The sequence below is a fragment of the Cetorhinus maximus genome, chromosome 13, assembly GCF_964194155.1.
Source record: "Cetorhinus maximus chromosome 13, sCetMax3.hap1.1, whole genome shotgun sequence".
NCBI classification, from domain to species: Eukaryota; Metazoa; Chordata; class Chondrichthyes; order Lamniformes; family Cetorhinidae; genus Cetorhinus; species Cetorhinus maximus.
In genome coordinates this window covers 73,216,803-73,243,087 of record NC_135891.1, presented here as the reverse complement: position 1 = coordinate 73,243,087, position 26,285 = coordinate 73,216,803, and the positions used below count along the sequence as shown (strand labels likewise).

General features: G+C 44.1%; 1 protein-coding gene across 1 annotated transcript; it reads right to left on the bottom strand.

The window, feature by feature from the left end:
* Window positions 1-26,279, bottom strand: LOC144688693 (tetraspanin-3-like). Its single transcript, XM_078555531.1, has 7 exons — window positions 26,270-26,279; window positions 21,322-21,513; window positions 10,063-10,137; window positions 6,177-6,278; window positions 4,746-4,898; window positions 1,026-1,109; window positions 1-740 (listed from the first exon to the last, which is right to left on the bottom strand). Exons 2-7 carry the CDS (start codon window positions 21,502-21,504, stop codon window positions 657-659), a joined length of 681 nt encoding a protein of 226 aa, XP_078411657.1. The 5' UTR covers window positions 21,505-21,513; window positions 26,270-26,279; the 3' UTR covers window positions 1-656.
* Window positions 26,280-26,285: the final 6 nt, after the last annotated feature.

Below are 26,285 nucleotides of genomic sequence, written 5' to 3'. Positions count from 1 at the left end.
ATGGTGGGGACTGAATGCAATACGAGGGAATGTTAGGATTGACATTCAAGATAGATTGCAAATTCCAATTAAAATGTACATCTAATTTTATTTACTGCCCACAGCTAGATACAGATACATAAAATTAGGATACATATTACATCAAACAAAGCGACGATTCCTCTGAATATCCACAGGTTTCTGTGAGAGTCGTGTGTCAGTGTGTAGATTGTACTAGTATTATAAAGTATTACAAAGTATTGTAAAGTTTTACAAGTATTATAAAGAAACATAACCCTGGATGCCACTCTATGGGGGGAGGGAGAGGAAGGGGCACAGGATGGGATGGTTGCTGTACAAGGGAGATCACAGGATGGGGGTAGGTCACAGCATAGGGGAGCAGGAGGTTCACTGGATTGGGCATTCACCGGATGGGGGTCACTGGACAAAGGTGATCTCTGGACACTGGTGTGGGCACTGGACAGGGAAGGGGGGGGGTTTCAGTGGAAGGTGTTCACTGGATGGGAGGGGAGGTGTCATTGTTCTGGTGACAGACAAGTCTTGCAGCAGCGATTTGTAAATGGTGCCTCCTATTTCGACAGGATCCTATTTAAATTGGAAGTCTTGAGTTTGCTTTGTGCATCAATTAGTGACAGAGAGTCAGGCAGAGTCCTTCATTAGGAGAAGTTATCAGTGTTCAACAGCTGGTATGGAGCAGGATCAGAGTTTGTCCAGAGACAGATGACCAAAGCTCCCAGGCTCTGAAAACAGAAAAGAATTTTCAGTAAAACTAAAAATGAACAAACTTCACTCAGATTTTCTGGTTCAGAGTTCATTGCTGAGATTAGTCTTGGTTCTCCCAGATATAGTCAATGTGTGGATTAGTCTCGAGTGATGGCATTACTCCATTTTAGCACTGGTTCCTTGTCGTCATAGAGTCATTTCTGCAAAGGAGGCCATTCTGCCCATCGAGTCCAAGCCAGCTTTCTGTAGAGCAACCCAGTCATTCCCATTCTCCCACTCTATCCCCGCTACCCTCGAATTACCTGCAGACAGAAAACAGCAATGATCCAGCCTAGTGTGAACAAGAAGATCCATCGCAGCTCATCTTGTAGGGTCAGGAGGCAGCCCTGGAGTGAGAAAATGCAGAATGATGTTACATTTGGCAGAGACCTGTGCTGTTGAAATCACATCTAACTTCAGAGTCAGCAACAGTGTGTACCACAAGCAAAATGATGACCATCTCTTTAACCAGATAGTTAGTAGCTCTTGACACTGACAGTGTTGTAGAAAGTGTCCCCATTAACCATCTCAATATGTGCAATTTGACCACCTCCCAATTAACTGACAGTTTTGTGTGCATTACCCTGTCCTCATTCACCATCTCTGTAGCAGTGTTCAGTATCACCCTGTCCTCATTAACCATCTTTATAACTAGCTTCACCTCATCCAGTCTCCATTAGCCATCTCTGTAGGAAATTGCACATCTGTTTTTATCAACCATCTCTATAACTGTGTGCAATATCACTAGATATTTCTAGATAATCTCTTCTGGTTTAATAAATCTCCGAGATATCAGTGCTCCTCCACTTCTGGCCTCTTCAGTAGCCTGAAAGTGGCAGAACAAGCTGAGAAGGTTATTCTAAAGGCTTTACAGGCATAGAGTAGAAAAGGAAGGAAGTTATTCTTTAAGCCTTTATAAATCACTGGTTAGATCCCAGCTGGAGGATTGTGTTCAGTTCTAGGCACTACACTTTGGGGAGGATGTCGTGGCTTCAGAGAGGGTAGAGAGGGTGCAGAGGAGGCTTACTGGAATAGTACCAGGGCTATTCAGTTTGTGGGAGATTGGAGAAACTGGGGTTGTTCTCTTCGAGCAGGGAAGGTAAAAGAGGGGATTTGAAATGAGGTGCTCCAAATCCTGAATGGTTTTGCTAGAGTAACAAAATTGTTCCCAGTGGTGGAAGGGTTTGTAACCAGAAGACATTATTGAAGGCGACTGGGCGTGAGGAAAACTTTTTTTTAACACTGTCAGTTGTTGTGATCTGGAATGCGCTGCCTGATAGGGTAATGGAAGCAAAGGAGCTTTCAAACCAGAATTGAATAAATTCTTGAAGTGGAAATACCTGCAGGATTTTGGGACTAATTGGACACCCCTTTTATTTGTTTGGTAGTATAGAATTTGAGTATTGGTGAAAAAAGAGACATGGCAAAGCTTTTTGTCTTGCACTCATCAGGACAACTTTCAAAAATAAGGAGAAAACAACAATTTATACTGTATGTGAAGGGAGTGCTGATTGGTTGGCAACTGGCGTTGCCATGAAGCTAGCACAACACGATGGGCCGAATAGCCTCCTTCTCTGCTGCAATATTTTATCATTTTACAATTTTATGTCACCATTAACCAACTTGGTAACAGTGTGCAATAATATCCTGTCCCCATTAACCATCTCTCTTGCAACACAATGGCCTGTAACTTCTGAGCTTCCAGGAGTGCCTCAGGTATGCGCTGCCCTGCACAGTTCTCCTCTGGTCTGAGTCGGAAGGTCAGGAAAGAAAGGATCGCTGGATTTCCAGGTAGGAAACTAGGAGCGAAGTGGCAATCCGACTCTGATTGGTATTCTGCCAAAGTTCAGACCCCCTGTCTCCATTAACGGTCTTAGTCTAACTGCACACTGTTATGAAGATGGGGTGAAACTGCACAGTTACAAAGACGGTTGTCCCTATTAACCATCTATGTAACAGAATAGAGTTTGGCCCAGTCTTCGTTCACCAGCATTATGGCTCTGTCTCCAATAACCATTTCTGTAACAACATGCAACATTTGCACTAACCATCGCAGTAAAAGCACACCGTATCACAATGTTCCCATTAACCATTTACATAACAAAGTGCATGATGCTGTCCCCAGTGTGTCACCATTCCCATCTTGCACCAAGACCAGCAATGCCGAAATTTTAAAATCCTCATCCTAATTTTCAAATTTCTCTCCCTATCTTTGTAACCTTTCCAGCCCTACAATTCTTGGGGTTCTCTGCTCTCTTCCACTTTTAGACTTTTTGAGCAACCCCAATTTTAATTGCTTCACTGTTAATGATGTGCCTTCAGTTGCTGAGGCCCTAAACTCTGGAGTTCCCTCCCTACACCTCTCAATCTCACTTTCCTCCTTTAAGACGCTCCTTAAAACCTCCTCTTTAACCACGCTTTTGGTCATCTAACCTAATATCTTCTTATGGAGCTCAGTGTCACATTTTGTTCTATAGTGTTCCTGTGAAGTACCTTCAGCTATATGAGCCCTAGCTAGGTTCGATAATTCCTTCCCTAAACCCCTCCACCTCTCTTTCCTTCTTTAAGATATCTCTTAAAACCTCCTCTTTGACCAGGCTTTTTGTCACCTGTTATAATATCTCTGTTGGACAACCGTCCTGTGAAGCACTTTGCCACTTTATAAATCCATGTTGTTCTTGTTCCTATTAACCATCTTGGTAACATTGTGCAGTTTGAGCCCATCTCCGAGATTACAACAGTGACTGCACTTCAAAAGTATTTCATTGGCTGTAAAGCAGAAGCAGTTTGTGTCCATATGCAGCAAGACCTGGACAACATCCAGATTTGGGCTGATAAGTGGCAAGTTACATTAGCGCCACACAAGTGCCAGGCAATGACCATCTCCAACAAGAGAGAATCTAACCATCACCCCTCGACATTCAATGGTATTACCATTACTGAATCCCCCAGTATCAACATCCTGGGGTTACCATTGACCAGAAACTGAACTGGACTAGCCACATAAATACTGTGGCTACATGAGTGGGTAAGAGGCTAGGAATCCTGCTGCGAGTAACTCACCTCCTGACTCCCCAAAGCCTATCTTGGGGGACTTGGGGGGGTGCGTGGGTGCTGGTACGCAGATCACTAAAATGTCCTGAACAGGTGCAGAGAATAACCAAAAGCCCAATGGAATGCTGAGCTTTATACCCAGAGGATTAGAACACGAGGGGGTAGGAGTCACGCTACAACTGTACAAAGCCCTGGTTAGACTGCACCTGGAGTACAGAGAGCAGTTCTGGGCACCACACCATAGGATATTGACCTTGGCAGGAAAATAGCATTGATTCACTTGTATGATACCTGCACTCCAGAGGGTTAAATTACAAGGAGAGATTACACAAACTGGGGCTGTTTTTCCTGGAACTTTGAAAATGAAAGAAAGAAAGTTTGAAGTTTTCAAGATACCACAGGGAACAGATAGTAAAGATTGAGAGATCGAGAGAAACTATTTCCACTGGTTTGGAAGCCCAGGACTAGGGGCCATCGACTAAAATTAGAATCAGACCTTTCAAAAGTGAAATTAGGAAACACATTTGCACACAAAGGGAAGTAGATATTTAGGAATCTGGGACAGCAGCATGTATATTGAGTTAGGTCGCAGATCAGCCACCATATTATTGAATGGTGAAACATCCTTGGGGAACTGAATGGCCTCCTGTTCCTATGCCCCCTCTAACCTTAGGTAATATACTCACTGCTGTAACTGTGTGCACTACAATTGGGTCCCAATTAACAATTTGTGCAACAGTGTGCATTAGAGTCTGGTCTCCAATAACCATTACTGTAACCATGTGTGGTATAGGCAGCTTCCCTGAAGCACTTGCTGTAACTGTGCAGTTTAGTCTTGCCCCCATTAACCATGGGCATGTCCTCATTATCCACTGCTGGAACTCTGCGTAGGTTAGTTAGTCCCGAGTTGACCACTGTTGTGCTCTAACCTGTGTGTAAAGCAGTTCCGGCTCTTCCAGATCTCCAGTGCAGCTTGTGAGATTCCTGGCACAGCAGCTGTGAGGAACGCTGGCATTTCCGCTTTGAAAGAACCATGGAAATTGAGCCCAGTCAGTATAATTCCTCACTCCGCAACACTGCATCTGAAATGGAACAAAGCAGAGTCATCACATAAACATCAAAGACTGAGAGAGAACACAGAGGTGGGCAGAGGCTGGGAGAGAGTGGGGGTTTGGGTACAGATTGGGAGAGAGTGGGGGTTGGGTACAGATTGGGAGCGTCAGTAAACACACTGAATCCTGTGTCCCACTCCGATCAGACTCACACACTGAATCCTGTGTCCCACTCCGATCAGACTCACACACTGAATCCTGTGTCCCACTCCGATCAGACTCACACACTGAATCCTGTGTCCCACTCCGATCAGACTCACACACTGAATCTGTGTCCCACTCCGATCAGACTCACTCACTGAATCCTGTGTCCCACTCCGATCAGACTCACACACTGAATCCTGTGTCCCACTCCGATCAGACTCACACACTGAATCCTGTGTCCCACTCCGATCAGACTCACACACTGAATCCTGTGTCCCACTCCGATCAGACTCACACACTGAATACTGTGTCCCACTCCGATCAGACTCACACTGAATCCTGTGTCCCACTCCGATCAGACTCACACACTGAATCCTGTGTCCCACTCCGATCAGACTCACACACTGAATCCTGTGTCCCACTCCGATCAGACTCACTCACTGAATCCTGTGTCCCACTCCGATCAGACTCACACACTGAATACTGTGTCCCACTCCGATCAGACTCACACACTGAATCTGTGTCCCACTCCGATCAGACTCACACACTGAATACTGTGTCCCACTCCGATCAGACTCACACTGAATCCTGTGTCCCACTCCGATCAGACTCACACACTGAATCCTGTGTCCCACTCCGATCAGACTCACACACTGAATCCTGTGTCCCACTCCGATCAGACTCACACACTGAATCCTGTGTCCCACTCCGATCAGACTCACACACTGAATCCTGTGTCCAGCTCTGATCAGACTCACACACTGAATCCTGTGTTCCACTCCGATCAGACTCACACACTGAATCCTGTGTCCCACTCCGATCAGACTCACACTGAATCCAGTGTCCCACTCCGATCAGACTCACACACTGAATCCTGTGTCCAGCTCTGACCAGACTCACACACTGAATCCCGTGTCCAGCTCTGACCAGACTCACACACTGAATCCCGTGTCCAGCTCTGACCAGACTCACATACTGAATCCAGGGTCCAGCTCTGATCAGAGTACACTCTATGACAGGAGTCTATCTGTGTGAGCTGTTTGTCAATGTTGGGTCCTGGAGTCTGTTTCTCTGGCAGAGATTTGCATTGATATAGAGCCACACCTTTTCCTGCAGTTGGTCCACTGCCCTACTGTCGATCATGGAATCATTGCCGTTATAGTTCCTGAAGATCTCATTAAAACTATTCAGGTCAGCAGACTCTACCTGGCAAAAAGGAAGAGGACAGGAAATTAAGCTGCTGGAGACTCGTTGTACAGAGAGAGACACCTAGAATGAAAAGGGAGAGAGCTTGGAATTGTTCTTTCACAACCTCAGGATGTCCCAAAGTGCTTTAGAGTAAATTTACAATTTTTGAAGAGAAAAGCAAAGTACTGCACAGTCCAGAAATCTGTACTAAAAACAGAAAATACTCAGCAGATCAGACAGCATCTGCAGATATAGAAACAGGGTTAACGCTTCAGGTTGATGATGTTTCATCAGTAATTTTGAAGTGTAGTCACTACTGAATTGCCAGCCAATGTGCACAGCAACATCCCACAATGATAATAATCAAATTATTTGTATTAGTTGATGGTTGAGGGATAAATATTGGCCAGGGAGAACTTACCTATTTTTCTTCTAATAATAGCATGAAATTTGTTACATTACCTCTAGTTTTACATATTACCTGAAATAAAGCACCTCTGACAGTGCAGTGCTCCCTCAGCAGTGAAAGGATCAAACTAAAGGCTCTGTATCTCAATGCACAAAGCATTACGAAACAAAATAGATGAATTTAGAGCACACATAGAAATAAATATGATAAAACCACTTGTCTTGATTCCATCTCTGCGACATTGAAACCAACGTCCACGTACTTTACCAGCTCAAGGCTCAACTTCTGCTACTATGCTAACCAGCCTCCCTACCTTAATCCTCCATAAACTTCAACTCATTCAACACATACCACTGCGCTTATCCTCATCTGTACATGGCTGCAGGAGGATATGAATTGGGACCCGAATATTGAAGGGTACAGGACATTTAGGAAGGATATGAAGTGAAGCAAAGGTGAAGGCGTGGCTCTGTTAGTTAATGATGGTGTTAGCGCAATAGAGAGGGATGACCTAAGTTCAGGAAACCAGGACGTGGCAACGGTTTGGGTAGAGATTAGAAATGGTAAAGGCAAGATGTTACTTGTGGGAATGGTGTACAGGTCCCCTAACAGTAACCACATGGTAGGGCGGGGTATAAAGGAATGAATAGTAGGAACTTGTCAGAAAGACACAGCGTTAATCATGGGAGATTTTAACCTACATATAGGCTGGAAAAGTCAGGTGGCCAAAGGTAGCATCGGTAAAGAGTTCATAGAATGCTCTCGGGATAGTTTCTTAGAACTGCACATTCTGGAGCCAGCCAGAGAGCAGGCTATACAAGGCCTGTATTGTGCAACAAGGTGGGATTAATTAACGATCTCATAGTGAAGGCGCCCCTAGGTAGCAGCCCATAGGATAGTATGATTGAATTTTTACATTCAGTTTAAGGGAGAGCGGAGTGGGTCTGAGACCATATTTTTGAACTTAAATAAAGGCAATTATGAGGGCATGAAAGCAGAGCTGGCTAAAGTGAATTGGCAAATTAGGTTAAGACAAAAGTCAATGGAAATGCAGTGGCTAACATTTAAGGGGATATTTCAGAATACACAGAATAGATACATTCCAACAAGTAAGAAAAAGTCTTACTTTTGGTTAACTAGAAAGTTTAAAGATAGTATCAAACTTAAAGAAAAAGCATATAATTGTGCAAGGACAGGTGAAAGGTCACAAGATTGGACAGAATATAAGGAAAGCAAAGGATGGCTAAAAGATTAATAAGGAGGGAAAAATTAGAGAATGAGAGAAAGCTAGCCAGAAATATAAAAACAGATAGTAAGAGTTTCTATAAATATTTTAAAAAAACATGGGTTAACAAAGTGAGTATGGAGAATTGATAATGGAAAACAAGGAGATGACAGATAACAGGTATTTTGCATTAGTTTTCACTATAGAGGATACAAGTAACATCCCAGAAGCAGCTATAAATTAGGAAATGGAAGAGAGGGAGGAACTCAGGAAAATTACAATCACCAGAGCAGTGGCATTGAGTAAATTGTTGGAGCTGCGGGCTGACAAGTGCCCGGGTCCTGATAGACTTTATCACTTTGTCCTAGGATCTTGAAAGAAGTGGCTAGTGAGATAGTTGATGCATTGGTTTTAATTTTCCACAATTCCCTAGATTCAGGGAATGTCCCATTAGATTGGAAGGTAGCAAATGTAACTCCACTATTCAAAAAAGGAGGGAAACAGAGAGTGGGAAACTACAGGACAGCTGAACATCTGTCACAGGGAAAATATTAGAAACTATTATTAAAGACATTATATGCAGGGTGCAAGTTCAAGGTAATTAGGCAGAGTCAACATGGTTTTGTGAAAGAAAAATCATGTTTAATCAACTTATTGATGCTTTTTGAGTAAGTAACATGCGCTGTGGATAAAGGAGAACCGGTGGATGTAATGTACTTAGATTTCCAGAAGACATTTCACGTGACAAAAGAAGACAAAACACGTCTAAGGTTATTGCATAAAATAAAAGCTCATAGTATAGGGGTAACATATTGGCATGGATAGAAGATTGCCTGGCTAACAGGAAGCAGAGAATAGGCATAAATGGGTCTTTTTCATGTTGACAAGGTGCAATGAGGGGGTTGCCACCAGGGATCAGTGCTGGGATCTCAACTGTTTACAATTTATATAAATGACTTTAATGAAGCGATGGATGGGATGATTGTGAAATTTGCTGATGACACAAAGATAAATAGGAAAGTAAGTTGTGAAGAGGACATAAGGAGGCTACAAAAAGATATAAATAGGTTAAGTGAGTGGGAAAAGATCTGGCAAATGGGAGTACAATGTGGGAAAATGTGAAATTGGCCATTTTGGCAGGAAGAACAAAAGAGAAGCTTATTATCTAAATGGTGAGAGATTGCAGAGCTCTGAGATACAGAGGGACCTGGGTGTCTTAGTGCATGAATCACAAAAGGCTAGTATGCAGGTACAGCAAGTAATTAGGAAAGCTAATAGAATGTTATCATTTATTGCGAGGGGAATGGAGTACAAAAGTAGGGAGGTCATGCTTCAGTTATACAGAGCACTAGAGAGTCCACATCTGGAGTACTGTGTGCAATATTAGTCTCCTTATTTAAGAAAGGATGTAAATGCAGTGGAAGCAGTTTAGAGAACGTTTACCAGACTAATACCTGGAATGAGCAGGCTGTCTTATCAGGAAAGGTTGGACAAGCTAGGCTTGTATCAGCTGGAGTTTAGAAGAGCAAGAGGCGACTTGATTGAAACATATACGGTCCTGAGGGGTCTTGACAGGGTGGATGTGGAGAGGATGTTTCCTCTTGTGGGAGAATCTAGAACTAGGGGTCATTTTTAAAAATAAGGGGTCGCCCATTTAAAACAGAGGTGAGGTGAAATATTTTCACTCAGAGGGTCATCAGTCTTTGGAATTCTCTTCCTGAAAAGGTGGTGGAAGCAGAGTCTTTGAATATTTTTGAGGCAGAGGTGGATAGAATCTTGGTAAGCAAGGGGGTGATAGGTTATCGGGGGTAGGTGGGATGCAGATTTGAGGTTACTATCAGATCAGCCATGATCTTATTGAACGGAGGAGCAGGCTCGAGGGGCCAAATGGCCTACTCCTTTCCTTATTCGTATTGTGGGCTCAAGACTTTGGAGTGGAATTCATACTCACAATCTTGTGACTCACTGGCAAGAGTGCGACCAGGAGGCCAAAGCTGACATTTTGCTTTGCTGGACACTCACGTCCAGTAGAAATATAGCTCAGGTTATCATGGCAGCCTTTAATCACAGAGGAGACAGATTCAATCTCTGTCTGACTCTCACCCACTACCTACAGTGACCTATCTAGGGTGGTGACATAAGAGAATTGAAAAGAACTCCATACTCACTCGAACACTGTTGATGTATCCGAGGGTGCCTGTAGTAACCTCCAGACTAAACAGAATCAGGACCAAGTAGAGGAACTGTGATAGGAAAAGGAAAGGGTGAGAGAGTCAGGTTTACTTTTCAAATAGAAGCAACCACATTGAGCATTGAATTAGTAGCCCTGAGCCAAAAATAAACAGCCTCTATCCCACTTCCCTTTCCACACAGTCCAGTTCCCCTCAGTTCTGTTTTTGTAATCTCTCTCTCTCTCTCTCTGCTTGTAATTATTCCTGCCAGGAGATCTGCTGTCATCATATGTTGCACTCTGTGACGTTTGTCATCCAGCTACACCTAAGTCAACCCCTCTTTCTGCTGCTCTCCACTTTTCCTTTAGGAGAGATCTCTGTAGTTTTTCAGCTCTGATCAAATGGCCAAAATACTGACATTTTCTTTTCTGGATGTCACTTTTTAGGGTTCTTATTGTTCTTGAATTTCAAGCACCTCTTCATTTGTCTTATGATCTGTATGTGGAGTGTGTAGCATACGTCTTAGTACCCCCCTTCAAAGGCCTTGATTTTTTTCCACAGATCTTTATTTATTGTCCAGGTTTCTGAGGCAAACAGGAAAGTGGAGAGAATGGAGCATCTTATGAGTTTTTTCCCTTGTTACAAGTTTGAGTTTGTGTTGGTTCCAGTGTCCTTGGTTTGTTGGGGCTAAAGGATCTGGGTTTTACGCTTATTTCAGAGTGTCAGTTGGTACAGAGACAGGGAACATCAGGAGATCGTTGTTAGAATAAACGCATGCTGTTTATTTACAAACTAAGCTCTGCAGTTACATTTGTGTGCTCACAACTTAAAACTCTGTCTTCACTCATCAGTGACTAACTCAAGACTCTCCCACAGAGGTAAGGCAGTCTACTCTGCTATTCGATATTAAGATCATGTGACCTTACATTACAATACTTGTCTTAAAGGTATATTACATATCAGATTACTACATCCCTTCCCCTTTACTGAAAAATATATTTTACAATTTTTCAATATATCAAGTTATTTATACAGATCAATTATTTACAAAGTCAGTCTCTCTGGGGGTTTCCTTATGCATGTAGAACGTCTCAGCTCTACAGCTTCTGAAGTTTGCTTTGGAATCTCCCTTACTGAAGTAGTCTGAACATCTGGTTCTACAGTAGGTACCTGTAAAATTGTTTCTTTGATTCCTTCAGATACAGTCAGCCCTTCAAATACATTTATACTTGGTTGAGTTCTTTCAAAAGGAAATGTTGATTCAGTCTCGAACATTGGTGGAATCGCTTCTGAATATTTGGTTTCTCCAATTCATATGTGATCCACATGTCTTCTTACTATTGAATCCCCGACTTTCATGTGACAGGAAAGAGGTCCCATTACAGCACTTATTTCACCAAACAATCATGCTGGTCCTTCTCTAAAATTTTTCACAAATACCTTCTCTCCTCCATTCTGTCCCGACTGTGACAATTATGTCCCATTTTCTGACTTTCCTGCCTTCTTCCCCCCAAGTTTGGCATGATTATGCTCAGTCTCGACCAGAGATGATGCTTCATCAAGAATTCCACAGGTGTGACACCTGTTGTCGACTGAGGGGTGGCTCTACAATGGAAAATAAATCGTGCTAATTTAGTCACTATTGAATCTCCAGGTAATTCCTTCATACCAGATTTGAATGTCTGAACTGCTGTCTTGGTAAGTCCATTTGAAGAAGGGTGGTATGGAGATATTTTCGCATGAACAATACCATTGAGGCTTGTAAATCAGTTAAATTCAGCACTTTTAAATATTGTTCCATTATCTGATACTAGCACTCCAGGTAATCCATTTATAGCAAAGCTTTGTCGTAGCTTGTCTATTGTCGCTGAAGATGTGGGTTACCTCACTTCGTATATATCCATCCATTTTGAATGAGCGTCTATGATAAGGAGAAACACTGTTCCCATAAAAGGTCCTACATGGGCGATGTGTACTCGCACCCATGTTTTCCTGGCCATTCCCAGGGGTGTAACGATGCTGTTGCAGGTAATTTTTGCACCTGTTGACACTGCATACAACTCCTCACTAAGGTTTCTATTTCTCCATCCATTCCCCACCACCACATATAGCTACGTGCTATTGCCTTCATTTGGAAATTCCGGGATGTGAACTGTGAAGTTCAGGTGACAATGGCTTTCGTTCTTTTGGAGGAACAATCAGTCAAGCCCCCCACAATAAAATACCTTCTTGGCTGGTTATCTCGTATCTTATCTGGAAATACGGTTTCATTTCATCAGACTCTTGTGTTTGTGACCAACCATAAAGAACTTGATTTCTCACTTTGAATAAGACTGGGTCTCGGTTCGACCAATCTTTAATTTGTTTAGCACATATCGGTGATGAGTGCAGGAAGTTCAACAACAAAACGTATTCCTGAGGAATTGGAACATCCTCATTTTTTACTTGCAAAGGTAAACGACCGAGTGCATCTGCATTTGCAATTTGACTTCCGGGTCTATTAATAAAAGTATACTCATACGCTGCCAAGATCAATGCCCATCTTTGTACTCTTGCTGAGGCTATAGAGGGTGTAGCCTTGTCTTCACCAAATAGTCCCAATAATGGCTTGTGGTCTGTTATGATAGTAAAATGACGATCATGTACATATTGATGGAACTTTTTAACACTGAAAATGATTGCCAGGCCATTTTTTTCAATTTGTGAGTACTTTTTCTCTGCTGTACTAAGGTTTCTCGACACATACCCTATAGGTCGTTCTGAACCATCATCCATTCGACGGGAAAGCACTGCTCCCACTCCACAAGGTGATGTGTCACACGTTAATATCAACTTTTTCTTTGGATCAAAATGTACAAGAAGTGTAGGAGATTATAGTAACTGTTTCACTTTTGTGAAAGCTTCTTCTTGTGGTGTTTGCCATGACCATTTCTGGTTTCTCTTGAGCAAGTAATACAGTGGAGCCAGTTCTGTTGACAAAGCAGGCAAGAAATGTCCATAGTAATCGATCATCCCCAAGAATGATTTCAGTTCAGATGTATTCTTTGGTGCTGGGGCTGCTTTCATGGCTTTCACTTATTCTTTAGCTGGATGTAGGCCTTGTGAATCTACCATGTGACCTAGGTAAGTTACCACTTTTGCCTGGAATGTGCACTTTTCCTTTTTCAATCTCACTTCAACTTGTGAAAAACATTTCAGAACTTCTTCCAAGTTCATCAAATGTTCCTTTTCAGTGAGTCTAGTCACGAGAACATCATCCAAATAGAAACACAGAAATAGAGAAAATAGGAGCAGGAGTAGACCATTTGGCCCTTCGAGCCTGCTCCGCCATTCATTATGCTCATGGCTGATCATCCAACTCAATAGCCTGCTTCCGCCTTCTCCCCATATCCTTTGATCCCTTTTGCCCCAAGAGCTATATCTAACTCCTTCTTGAAAACATACAATGCTTTGGCCTCAACTACTTTCTGTGGTAGCAAATTCCGCAGGCTCACCACTTTCTGGGTGAAGAAATATCTCCTCATCTCAGTCCTAAATGTCTACCCTGTATCCTCAGACTGTGGCCCTTGGTTCTGGACTCCCCCACCATCGGGAACATCCTTCCTGCATCTACCCTGTCTAGTCCTGTTAGAATTTTATAGGTTTCTATGAGGTCCTCCCTCATTCTTCTGAACTCCAGCGAATATAATCCTAACCGACGCAATCTCTCCTCATATGTCAGTCCCGCCATCCCGGGAATGAGTCTGGTAAACCTTCGCTGCACTCCCTCTATAGCAAATACATCCTTCCTCAAATAAGGAGACCAAAACTGCACACAATATTCCAAGTGTGGTCTCACCAAGGCCCTGTATAATTGCAGAAAGACATCCCTGCTCCTGGACTCGAATCCTCTCGCTATGAAGGCCAACATACCAATTGCCTTCTTTACCACCTGCTGCACCTGCATGCTTACCTTCAGCGACTGGTGTACAAGGACACCCAGGTCTCGTTGCACATTCCCCTCTCTCAATTTATAGCCATTCAGATAATAATCTGCCTTCCTGTTTTTGCAACCAAAGTGGATAGCCTCCCATTTATCCACATTATACTGCATCTGCCATGCATTTGCCCACTCACTGTCCAAATCACTCTAAAGCATCTCTGCATCCTCCTCACAGCTCACCCTCCCACCCAGCTTTGTGTCATCTGCAAATTTGGAGATATTACATTTAGTTCCCTCATCTAAATCATTAATATATATTGTGAACAGCTGAGGTCCCAGCACCGATCCCTGTGGTACCCCATTAGTCACTGCCTGCCATTCGGAAAAAGACCCGTTTATTCCTACTCTTTGTCTGCCAACCAGTTTTCTATCTACCTCAATACACTACCAATCCCATGCACTTTAATTTTACATGCTAATCTCTTACGTGGGACTTTGTCGAAAGCCTTCTGAAAGTCCAAATAAACCACATCCACTGGCTCCCCCTCATCAACTCTACTGGTTACATCCTCGAAAAATTCCAGTAGATTTGTCAAGCACGATTTCCCTTTTGTAAATCCATGCTGACTCTGTCTGATTCTGCCACTGTTTTCCATGTGCTCAGCTATTAAATCTTTTATAATGAACTCTAGAATTTTCCCCACTACCGACGTCAGGCTGACTGGTCTATAATTCCCTGTTTTCTCTCTACTTCCTTTTTTAAATAGTGGGGTTACATTAGCTACCCTCCAATCTGTAAGAACTGTTCCAGAATCTATAGAATCTCGGAAGATGACCACCAATGCATCCATTATTTCTAGGGCCACTTCCTTAAGTACTCTGGGATGTAGATTATCAGACCCTGGGGATTTATTGGCCTTCAATCCCATCAATTTCTCCAACACCATTTCCCTACTAATACTGATTTCTTTCAGCTCCTCCCTCTCACTAAACCCTGTGTTCCCTAACATTTCTGGTATATTATTTATGTCCTCCTTTGTGAAGGCAGAACCAAAGTATGTATTTAGTTGGTCAGCCATTTCTTTGTTCCCCATTATAAATTCCCCTGTTTCTGACTGTAAGGGACCTACATTTGTCTTCACCAATCTTTTTCTCTTCACATACCTATAGAAACTTTTACAGTCAGTTTTTATGCTCCCCGCAAGCTTACTCTCGTACTCTATTTTCCCCTGAATTCTAAACTGCTCCCAATCCTCAGGTCTGTTATTTTTCCTGGCCAATTTGTAAGCCTCTTCCTTGGATCTAATACTATCTCTAATTTCCCTTATAAGCCATGGTTTGGCCACCTTACCTGTTTTACTTTTGTGCCAGACAGGAATAAACAATTGTTGAAGTTCACCCATGCGCTCTATGAACGTTTGCCATTGAATATCCACCGTCATCCCTTTAAGTAACATTTCCCAATCCATCATAGCCAACTCACATCTCATACCATTGCAGTTTCCTTAATTAAGATTCAATACCCTAGTCTCAGAATCAACTACGTCACTCTCCATCTTGATGAAGAATTCTATCCTATTATGGTCGCTCTTCCCCAAGGGGCCTCGCACAACAAGATTGCCAATTATTCCTTACTCATTACACAATACCTAGTCTAGGGTGGCCTGTTCTCTAGTTGGTTCCTCAACGTATTGGTCCAGAAAACCATCCCGTATACACTCCAGGAATTCCTCCTCTACAATATTGTTACTAATTTGATTTGCCCAATCTATATGCAGATTAAAGTCACCCATAATTATAGATGTTCCTTTACTGCATGTGTCTCTAATTTCCTGTTTAATGCCATTCCCACTACAGTTTGGGGGTCTATATACAACCCCCACTAATGTTTTTTGCCCCTTGGTGTTTCTCAGCTCTACCCATACAGATTCCACATCGTCAAAGTTAATATCTTTCCCCACTATTGCGTTAATTTCCTCTTTAACCAGCAATGCAATTCCACCGCCTTTTCTTTTTTGTCTGTCCTTCCTAAATACTGAATACCCCTGGATGTTCAGTTCCCATCCCTGGTCACCCTGCAGCCATGTCTCCGTAATCTTGACTATATCATACCTGCTTACATCTATTTGCGTGGTTAATTCATCCACTTTATTGCGAATGCTCCTCGTATTAAGGCACAAAGCCTTAAGGCTTGCCTTTTTAACATTACTTGTCCCATTCCCACTATTTTTCACTGAGGCCCTGTTTGATTCTTGCCCTTGATTTCTCTGCCTATCACTTTTCTTATTCTCCTTTCTGTCTTTTGTTCTGGTCCTTGACTCCCCCTCTTCTGACTCCTTGCATAGGTTCCCATCCCCCTGCCATTTTAGTTTAAACCCTCCCCAACCACTCTAGCAAATGTTCCCCCTTGGACATCAGTCCCAGTCCTGCCCAGGTGTAACCCGTCCAGTTTGTGCTGGTCCCACCTGCCCCAGAATGTCTCAATGTCCCAGAAATCTGAAACCCTCCCCCTCACACCATCTCTTCAGCCACGTATTCATCCGATATATCCTGCTATTTCTACTCTGGCTAGCACGTGGCACTGGTAGTAATCCTGAGATCACTACCTTTGAAGTCCTACTTTTCAACTTACTTCCTAACTCCCTATATTCTGCTTTTAGGAACTCATTCCTTTTTTTTAACCTATGTCGTTTGTACCAATGTGTACCACATCCACTGGCTGTTCACCCTCCCCCTTCAGAATGTCCTGTAGCCGCTCTGAGACATCCTTGACCCTAGCACCAGGGAAGCAACATACCATCCTGGAGTCTCGTTTGCGGCTACAGAAACGCCTATCTATTCCTCTTACAATTGAATACCCGATAAATACTGCATTCCCACACTTTTTACTCCTCCCCTGTACAGCAGAGCCAAACGTGGTGCAACGAATTTGGCTGTTGCTGCTTTCCCGAGAGACCATTCCCCCCAACAGTATCCAAAGCGGTATATCTGTTTTGCAGGGGAATAGCCACAGGAGATTCCTGCGCTGCCTGCCTAAAACTCTTGCTCTACCTGGTGGTCACCCATTCCCATCCTGCCTGTGGACTCTTAGCCTGCGGTCTGACCACCTCTTCACATGTGCTATCCTTGATACTCTCCATAGGATGCTCCACAGTGTCTCCAACCTCTGCTCCAGCTCCGAAACCCAGGCTTCCAGGAGCTGCAGCTGGAGACACTTCCTGCACACATGCTGGCCCCGGGCACTGGAAACGTTCCTGGCTTCTCACATAGAGCAGGAGGAGCACACCACAGCTTTGAGCTCTCCTGCCATGACTTACCCCTTTAAATTAAATTAAACCTTTTGGAAGATACTTAATATCAAATAATATCAATTACTCTAGGGCCCTTCTTCCCTGCTCCTCATTGTTACAGAATATAGCCCTTACAGACGATGAACCACAAAATAAGACCTCAAAAATTATAAGCGATAAAAGTAGTAAATACTTACCCAACCATACTCATGGTATTCAAAGGATCAGTCAGTCGCCAAACTCCAACTTAAGCACTCTGCTGCAGCCCAGAGCAGCACTCCAGTACAGACAAAGTCAGCACTGTAAGATGGCCTGTTTTTATACTCTCTGAGTCTAGCCTCTGAAAACCTGTTTAAGCCAGTTATCTAATTAACTAGTTGTAGCTGCAAGCAGAGTCTGTATAAACCCTGTTTTAAGGCTAGCCTAAAACTCACCTGCTTCCAATCCAAACAGCAACTTTCAGTTAATTACTAAATTAAGGAAAGACTAGACTTTAGATAGAACTTAACCTTTAAATTCCCTCAGTCACCAAACTCCAACTTAAGTACTCTACTGCAGCTCAAAGCAGCACTCCAGTGCAAACTCCAAATAAACTACGACATGGGGCAATACCTGTAGTAAACTTTCCATGGTTCTTTGGAATATGGCGCAAGCAGAAGATATGCCAAATGATAAATGGCTGTATTGGTACAATTGGTACAAAAATTGGTACAATGGTGACAAACCTCCGCGATGCCTTCTCTCATTCCAATTGTTGGTAGGCGTGACTCAGATCAAATTTTGTGTAGGCAGTTCCACCTGCCAGTTTAGCAAATAATTCTTTTATTTTAAGTATGGGGTGTCTATCCAATGTTGCCACTTTATTAACTGTTAATTTGTAGCCCCCACATATTCTAGTGCTTTGGTCAGGTTTGAGAACAATTGTACATTGGAGCTCCCCATTCTGTAAAATCGTACTGGTTACATCACTCCCACTTTTTCTAATCTTTACAGTTCAGCATCTAACTTATGCCACATTGCATAAGGTACTGGCCTTGCCTTCATGAATCTTGGTGTTACCTCTGGATCTACATGAAGTTTTGCTTGTAGCCCTTCAATTTTTCCAAGTTCTTCCTTGAAAACTGAGGCATATTTTTGTAGTAGCTGTGATAACCCATTTGTTCTCAGTTGGAAGATTTTAGCCCATTCTAATTTAATTTCTTTCAGCCAGTTTCATCCGAGGGGACTAGGTCCCTCACCTGCTACTACCATCAAGAATAATCTTACTGTTTGACCTTCATAGTTTACTGTGACTTTACACATGCCCTTGACTTGTATGTCTTCTCCTGTGTAAGTTTTTAATTTTTCCTCAGTTTCTAATAAATTCAGCTTACATTCCCCATGATTCAGGTATTTGCACGTATGCTCACCAATCACTGTAGTGGCTACTCCGGTATCCACCTCCATTCCGATAGCTTCTCATTCACTCTCATGGTTACATAGATAGGCTCTGTTCTTCCTACCTTTAAATTATACAGTGAATAGATATCAGCATCTATTACTTTAGGCTTTTCAATGCTGTTCATCTCATTGGGTTTTTGCCTTTGTCTGACAGTCTGTCCAATTCTATCTTTACAATGTCTCATGAGGTGTCCATTTCAATGGCAGGAAACATTCAATCTTTTTAAACTCTGTTTCATTACAGGGCTGTCTGCTTCCACTTCTGTTACTACTATGCCGTGTTTTTGCTGCTAAATTTTCCTTTTTAATTTGTCTGCTAGCGCTGGCTGCTTCCTGCTTCGGAACAAAGCTCAGGACTTTCGCGCTCTTTTTGGTTGAAGCTCCCCGCCCAACATGCAGGACAGCGCCATTTTGTGCTCCTCGAATGGCTTCTGAGTCTCGCACTGCACCTTCCATTGCAAGAGCAATTTCCAATGCCTTCTGAAAACCTAGATTTGTTTCAGCCAACAATCTCTTCTGAATCGCATTTTTGTTTACACCGCACACTAAACGATCTCTAAGCATATCATTAATAGAAGAACCGATCTCGCAATATTCAGCTAATTGCTTCAGACTTGCCACAATAACAAGCGACATTCTCCCCTGCAGCTCCATTTCTTGAGTTAAATCTAAACCGTTGCATTGTCACCATCGGCTTGGGCTGGTAATGATCCTTTACGAGGTTCACGAAATCATCAAAACTTTTCAAGTCTGGGGCACTGGGCACCAGTCCGTATGTCTTACTCAAGACAGAAGCATCACATGCTTCTCCTCTCCCGCAATGCTGTTCTGTTGTTCGCCTGGAAGAAGGCGAGGCTTTCAACAAAGTCAGACCAATCGGCTGAGGTTGGATGGAAAGGATCCTCCAATTTGCTGCATGCTCTGAAGGGGTCACTTGGAGCTCCGGAGGAAATTTTCTTTTACTTACGACTACCGTGCGAGGTACGGCTCCATTTCGGTTCTTCTGGATTCCTTAATTTTTTTCTCACTTTTTACCTTGTTTTTCTGTGGTTTTTTTGTGCTTTTACTCACGTCGCCAGTTTGTTAGACCCAGTGCCCTTGGTTTTTTGGGGCTAAAGGATCGGGGTTGCACGCTTGTTTCAGGGTGACCGAGTTGGTACAGAGACAAAGAACATCAGGAGATCATTGTTAGAATAAACACATGTTGCTTATTTACAAACTAAACTCAGCAGCTACACTTGTGTGTTTACTTAAAACTCTGTCTTCACTCATCAGCGACTAACTCAAGACACTCTCACATAGAGGTAGCCCACGCAACTCTGCTATTCAATATTAAAATCATGTGACCTTACATTACAATACTTGTCTTAGAGGTATATTAGATATCAAATTACTACAGTTTTCTTGTTAACACATCCTTCATCCTTCACAAAATTACTTCTGGCTATCATTATTCCTCTTCTGACTTTGGCATCACATCTACCATCAGATCTGTTATCATTTGTCCCAATTGACAAACTTATCTCCTTGTTCCAGTGTGACACCATCCACTTCAACCTTCACTCCAGTTTTTTTCTAATGTATTCCTTCTAACTACCATCATTTTTGTCTTTTTGGCGTTCGTACTCAATCCATATTCTAAGCTTCTGGACTTTACTTGATCTACGCTATTTTGAAGGGCTTCTTCTGATTCAGTAAGGAGCACACAGTCGTTGGTTTATCGCACGTTTGTTATGTTCTTGCCTCCAATTTTTACCCCTGTTTTTATAATAAGTTGTTCTTGAACTGCAAAATCTAAACCCACTTCTCTTTATTACGTTGTTGTGCATTTCTAACTGCGTCATCATCATCTAACTGGTCCAATCGTTGGTTTTAACATAGCAAATCATACAACCATATCACACAAGATTTCATTCATTCATTCTGCCTGGCCCTTGGCTCACCATCTGCTGGTGCTTCATCCTGAGCCACTTCCTTGACAGTTTTTGTCAGTGGTGATTTACTTTTTCCTTTCACTCTTGGGGCAGGGAGAGGAGGCAGGTCCTAAGATATCTCGGCTAGAATGGGAATTGAACCCATGCTAGTCATCTAGCCAAATGGGCTAACTGGCTCACTTATCACATGAGAATATCACACCAAATCACACCAGCAGATCACAAGAAACAAGAGCAGCATATCAGACTGAACGAAAACAGGAATTTGAGTTCAGTCACATCAATCATTGATGGAATTTTAGTGACTGAGTTCAGTAACAATGGTCAAAAATTCACAATCATTAACATAACTCAGCAATAATGTTCGGTGACACTGTTTAGTTTAGTTAAGTAATACAACCAGTGACAGAATCCAGTAACACTTTCAAACTCTTTCGATTGCAACTCTTTTCGAGTACAATCACAGTTCTTGGTTTTTCCGGGAGTGGGACATGAACCCACAACCCTCTGATTCAAAGGCGAGGGTGCTATGAACTGAGCCACAGCACAGTTCAGTAATAGCAACCAATAATATTGATCAGTATTACGCCTTGGTATACGAGTTCAGTTATAACCATCAGCTGTATCCCCTTCCCCCGTTCTGGCTCTCTGATTTCCAGCCTGTACTTACGGCTCCTTGTTGGCAGTGGCTCTGGCTGACTGCGGCACACAGTCCAACAATCCCGGTGAGTACTAGCAGTCCAGCAACCACAAAGCAGAGGCTGGCCGGCAGCAGCAGGTCATCGTTCCCTATGAAATGCCGGTAACTCCTGTAGATAAAGAGGAAGAAGAGCCCTCCGAGGCTGGGCACCATGGCACTGCCCTGGAAACAAATGACAAACTGATACATGAGGACCAAGACAATGCTCAGACAGCCCATTCCACTCCCAACTTTACCTTCATATCAGTGCGGCTGTCAGGTTGGAAACTGAAGCCCAGCATTGAGCCTCCATCGGCAGCTTAAGTAAAGCAGAGAAAAGGATTGGGATGAGGGTGGGTATGTGAGATTTGGATATTGCTGGGCTCCCCTCTTCCCTAAAACCTCAATCTGCAATGAGATGATGGGAATCACAAAGCTGGCTCTTGCCACCTGGAAACCCAACAGTCCAATGACAGGGCGGGAGATAGAGCCCAACCGGGGGTGGGGGAAGAGGAGACAGAGAGAGAGGAGACAGAGAGAGAGTGAGAGAGCCCGGGGAGAGATCATAGGAAACAGGAGCAGGAGTAGGCCATTCGGCCCCTCGAGCCTGCTCCGCATTCAACTACGGCATGGCTGATCTTATATCTCAACGCCACTTTCCCGCACTATCCCCATATCCTTGATATCTTTAAGATCTAGAAATCTATCAATCTCAGTCTTTAACATACTCAATGACTGGGCCTCCACAGCCCTCTGGGGTAGAGAATTGCAAAGATTCACCGCCCTCAAAGTGAAGAAAGTCCTCATCTCAGTCCTCTTACTCTGAGACTGTGTCCTCTGTTGACTCCTGTAAGAATTTTCTATGAAATTGCCTCTCATTCTTCTAAACTCGAGCGAGTACAGGCCCAGTCTCCTCAATCTCTCTTCATAGGGCAATCCCCCCATCCCAGGAATCAGCCTGACGAACCTTTGTTGCACTCCCTCTATGACTAGTATATCCTTCCTTAGATAAGGAGACCAAAACTGTACACAATACTCCAGATGTGATCTCACCAAGGCTCTATACAATTACAGCAAGGCATCTTTACTCTTGTACTCAAATCCTCTTGCAATGAAGACTAACATACCATTTGCCTTCCTAATTGCTTGCTGCATCTGCATGTTAGCTTTCAGTGTCTTACGAACAAGGACATCCAGGTCCCTTTGGACATCAACACTTCCCAATCCCTCACCATTTAAGAAAGACACTGCATTTCTGTTTTTCCTCCCAAAGTGGATGACTTCACATTTTTCCACATTCTATTCCATCTGCTACATTCTTGCCCACTCACTCAGCCTGTCTAACTCCCCTTGAAACCCCTTTGCATCCTCCTCACAGCTCACAATCCCACCAGGTTTTGTGTCATCAGCAAACCTGAAAATTAGTCGTTTGATAGCACAGAACTTGAGTTTTGCTGAAAAAAGACATTTTCTTGAAGCTTTCTGTCTTGCACTCATCAGGACAATCATAAGATTGCATAATGTTCAGCACCAATCGCGACTCCTCAGATACTGAAGCAGTTCATGTCCAAATGCAGCAAGGCCTGGACAATATCCAGACTTGGGCTGACAAGTGGCAAGTAACATTTGCATCACACAACTGCCAGGCAATAACCATCTCCAACAAGAAAGAATCCAACCATTGCCCCTTGGTATTACTATCGCTGAAACGCCATCTATCAACATCCTGGGGGTTACCATTGACCAGAAACTGAACTGGACTAGCCATGACTGGCTACAAAAGCAGGTCAGAGGCGAGGAATCCTCTGGCAAGTAACTCACCTCCTGACTCCGCAAAGCCTGTCCACCATCTACAAGACACAAGTCAAGAGTGTGATGGAGTATTCTCCACTTGCCTGGACGAGTGCAGCTCCAACAGCACTCAAGAAGCTTGACACTATCCAGGACAAAGCAGTTCGCTTGATTGGCACCCCTTCCACAAACATTAACTCCCTCCACCGCCGACGCAAAGTAGCAGCAGTGTGTATCATCTACAAGATGCACTGCAGGAATTCACCAAGGCTCCTTAGACAGCACGTTCCAAGCCGACAATCACTACCATCTAGAAGGACAAGGGCAGCAGACAAATGGGAACACCACAACCTGGAAGTTCCCCTCCAAGTCACTCACCATCCTGACTTGGAAATACTTCACTGTTGCTGGGTCAAAATCCTGGAACTCCCTAACAGCACTGTGGAACTACACCACAGGGACTGCAGAGGTTCAAGAAGGTTACTCACCACCATCTTCTCAAGTGCAATTAGGGATGGGCAATAAATACTGGCCTAGCCAGTGACACGCACATCCCAGGAAAGAATTTAAAAAAAAACAATGTCAGGGGAAGCAACAACTTTATACTGTATGAGAAGAGAGTGCTGATTTGTTGACAAGTGGACTCTGATTGGTAGAGGTGTTGTCATGGAGAATGCACCAGTTAATGGTGACTGACAGTTAACTGCCAAGCATTGTTTGAAATTCAAACCACATAGCTTGACTCTGACTGGTCAAGGCATTGCCCTGAGGAATGAACCAGTGAATGGCTATCACTTATTTAGCTGAAACAGGCACAATGTGTGTGCATGTTCTTTCTGTCTGCAAAGAACAGGGCCCTGTGTAGTAATATGCGTAGCTTCCAGTGCATGCAAATGCACCACACTGCAAACCTGACTGATAATATTAAATTGATTGTCAGCGTAATTCTTAGCAATTGAGGATTATTTAGCAAATATTGTCCAATCGCAGAATCACATCTAATGTTGGACACTGTTTTGCAAGCATGGGCTGCTTGGGCACAGTCTGTACCCTGCTCGTTGTGAACAGCAGCAAGATACAGACTGTACCCAACCAGCCCATGCTTGCAAAACTCAAAACACAGTGTCCAACATTAGATGTGATTCGGTGATTGGACAACATTTGCCAAATAATCCTCACTGTGCTAAGAACTACGCTGATAACCAATTTAAGGTTGTCAGTCGGGCTTGCAGTGTGGCGCATTTGCATATACTGGAGGTTATATATATTAATATACAGGGCTCTGTTCTCTACAGAAAAAAAGAACATGTATACACATTGCGCCCGTTTCAGCTCAACAAAATAAGTGATAGCCATTCGCTGTTTCGTTCTTCAGGGCAATGCCTTGACCAATCAGAGTCAAGCGACCTGGTTTAAATTTCAAACATTGCTTGGCAGTCACTATTCACTGGTGCATTCTCCATGGCAACGCCTTTACCAATTACAGTCCACTTGCCAACCAATCAGCACTCTCTTCTCATACAGTTTAAAGCTGTTGCTCCCCTGACATTGGTATTCTTGTGATTGTCCTGATGAGTGCAAGACAAAAAGCTTCGACAAAACGTCTTTCTTCAGCAAAACTTGGAAATTTTACATTTGGTCCCCATCTACAAGATGCACTGCAGAAACTCACCAATGCTCCTTAAACAGCACCTTCCAAACCCACAACCACTACCATCTAGAAGGACAAGGGCAGCAGATAGATGGGAACACCATCACTTGGAAGTTCCCCTCCAAATCACTCACCATCCCGACTTGGAAATATATCGCCGTTCCTTCACTGTCCCTGGGTCAAAATCCTGGAACACCCTCCCTAACAGCACTGTGGGTGTACCTACACCACATGGACTGCAGTGGTTCTAGAAGGCAGCTCACCACCATCTTCTCAAGGACAGTGAAGTCCACATCCCGTAAATGAATTTAAAAAAGCCTTCTGAAAATCCAAATACACTACATCCACTGGTTTACTCCTATCTATTCTGCGAATTACATCCTCAAGAAACTCCAACAGGTTTGTTAAACATGATTTCCCTTTCATAAATCCATGTTAACTGTCCAATCCTACCACTATTTTCTAAGTGTCCACATCACATCCTTTATAACAGATTCTATTAGCAGATCTGCAGGACTCTGTTTTCTCTCTCCCTCCTTTCTTAAAAAGCAGTGTTACATCTGCTACCTTCCAATCCGCAGGAATAGATTGAATTTTGAAGGATGATCACCAATGCATCCACTATCTCTACAGCCACCTGCTTCAACATTGATGCTGAACACACCCACACCCCCCCACCCCACCCCCCACCCCACCCGCCCCCTGACCCAACCCGCCCCCTGAGCCCCCACCCCACCAGCCCCCTGATCCCCAGCAGCACCCCCCAACTCCCAACCCCTCAGCCCCCTGATCCCCACCAGTACCCCCAAACTCCCAACCCCTCAGCCCCCTGAATCCCCCCAACCAGCTCCCCCCACTCCCAACCCCTCAGCCCCCTGATCCCCACCAGTACCCCCAAACTCCCAACCCCTCAGCCCCCTGAATCCCCCCAACCAGCTCCCCCCACTCCCAACCCCCCAGCCCCCTGACCCCCCCCACCACCCTCCTGACCCCGCCTCCCCCCCACCGACAACCCCACCCCACCATCCCCCCCAGCCTCTACCACCCCAGCCTCGCCCCCCACAATCCCCAGCCTCGCCCCCCACAATCCCCAGCCTCGCCCCCCACAATCCCCAGCCTCGCCCCCCCACAACCACCCCCACCCTCCAATCCCCAGCCCCGCCCCCACACTCCCCAGCCTTGCCCCCCGCAATCCCCAGCCTCACCCCCCACAGCCCCCGCACCCCCAGTCCCGCAATCCCCAGCCTGGCCCCCCCCCCCCTCCTCAACCTCCTGCACCCCCAGCCTCGCACCCCCCCCCCCCACTCCCCAGCCTGCCCCGAACACCGCCCCCCCAACCCCCTGACCCCACCAGCGACCTGAACCTTCACCTTCACCCCTTTCCCTTATTGAGATTGGAGCTGAGTTTCAGGGTAAAAGACATCACACCCGGTGGGGGGGGATAGTCTGGGGGTGAACGGGATTTAATTACCCCCCCCCCCCACCCCCCGGCCCTACCGAGAGCAGCGGCCCC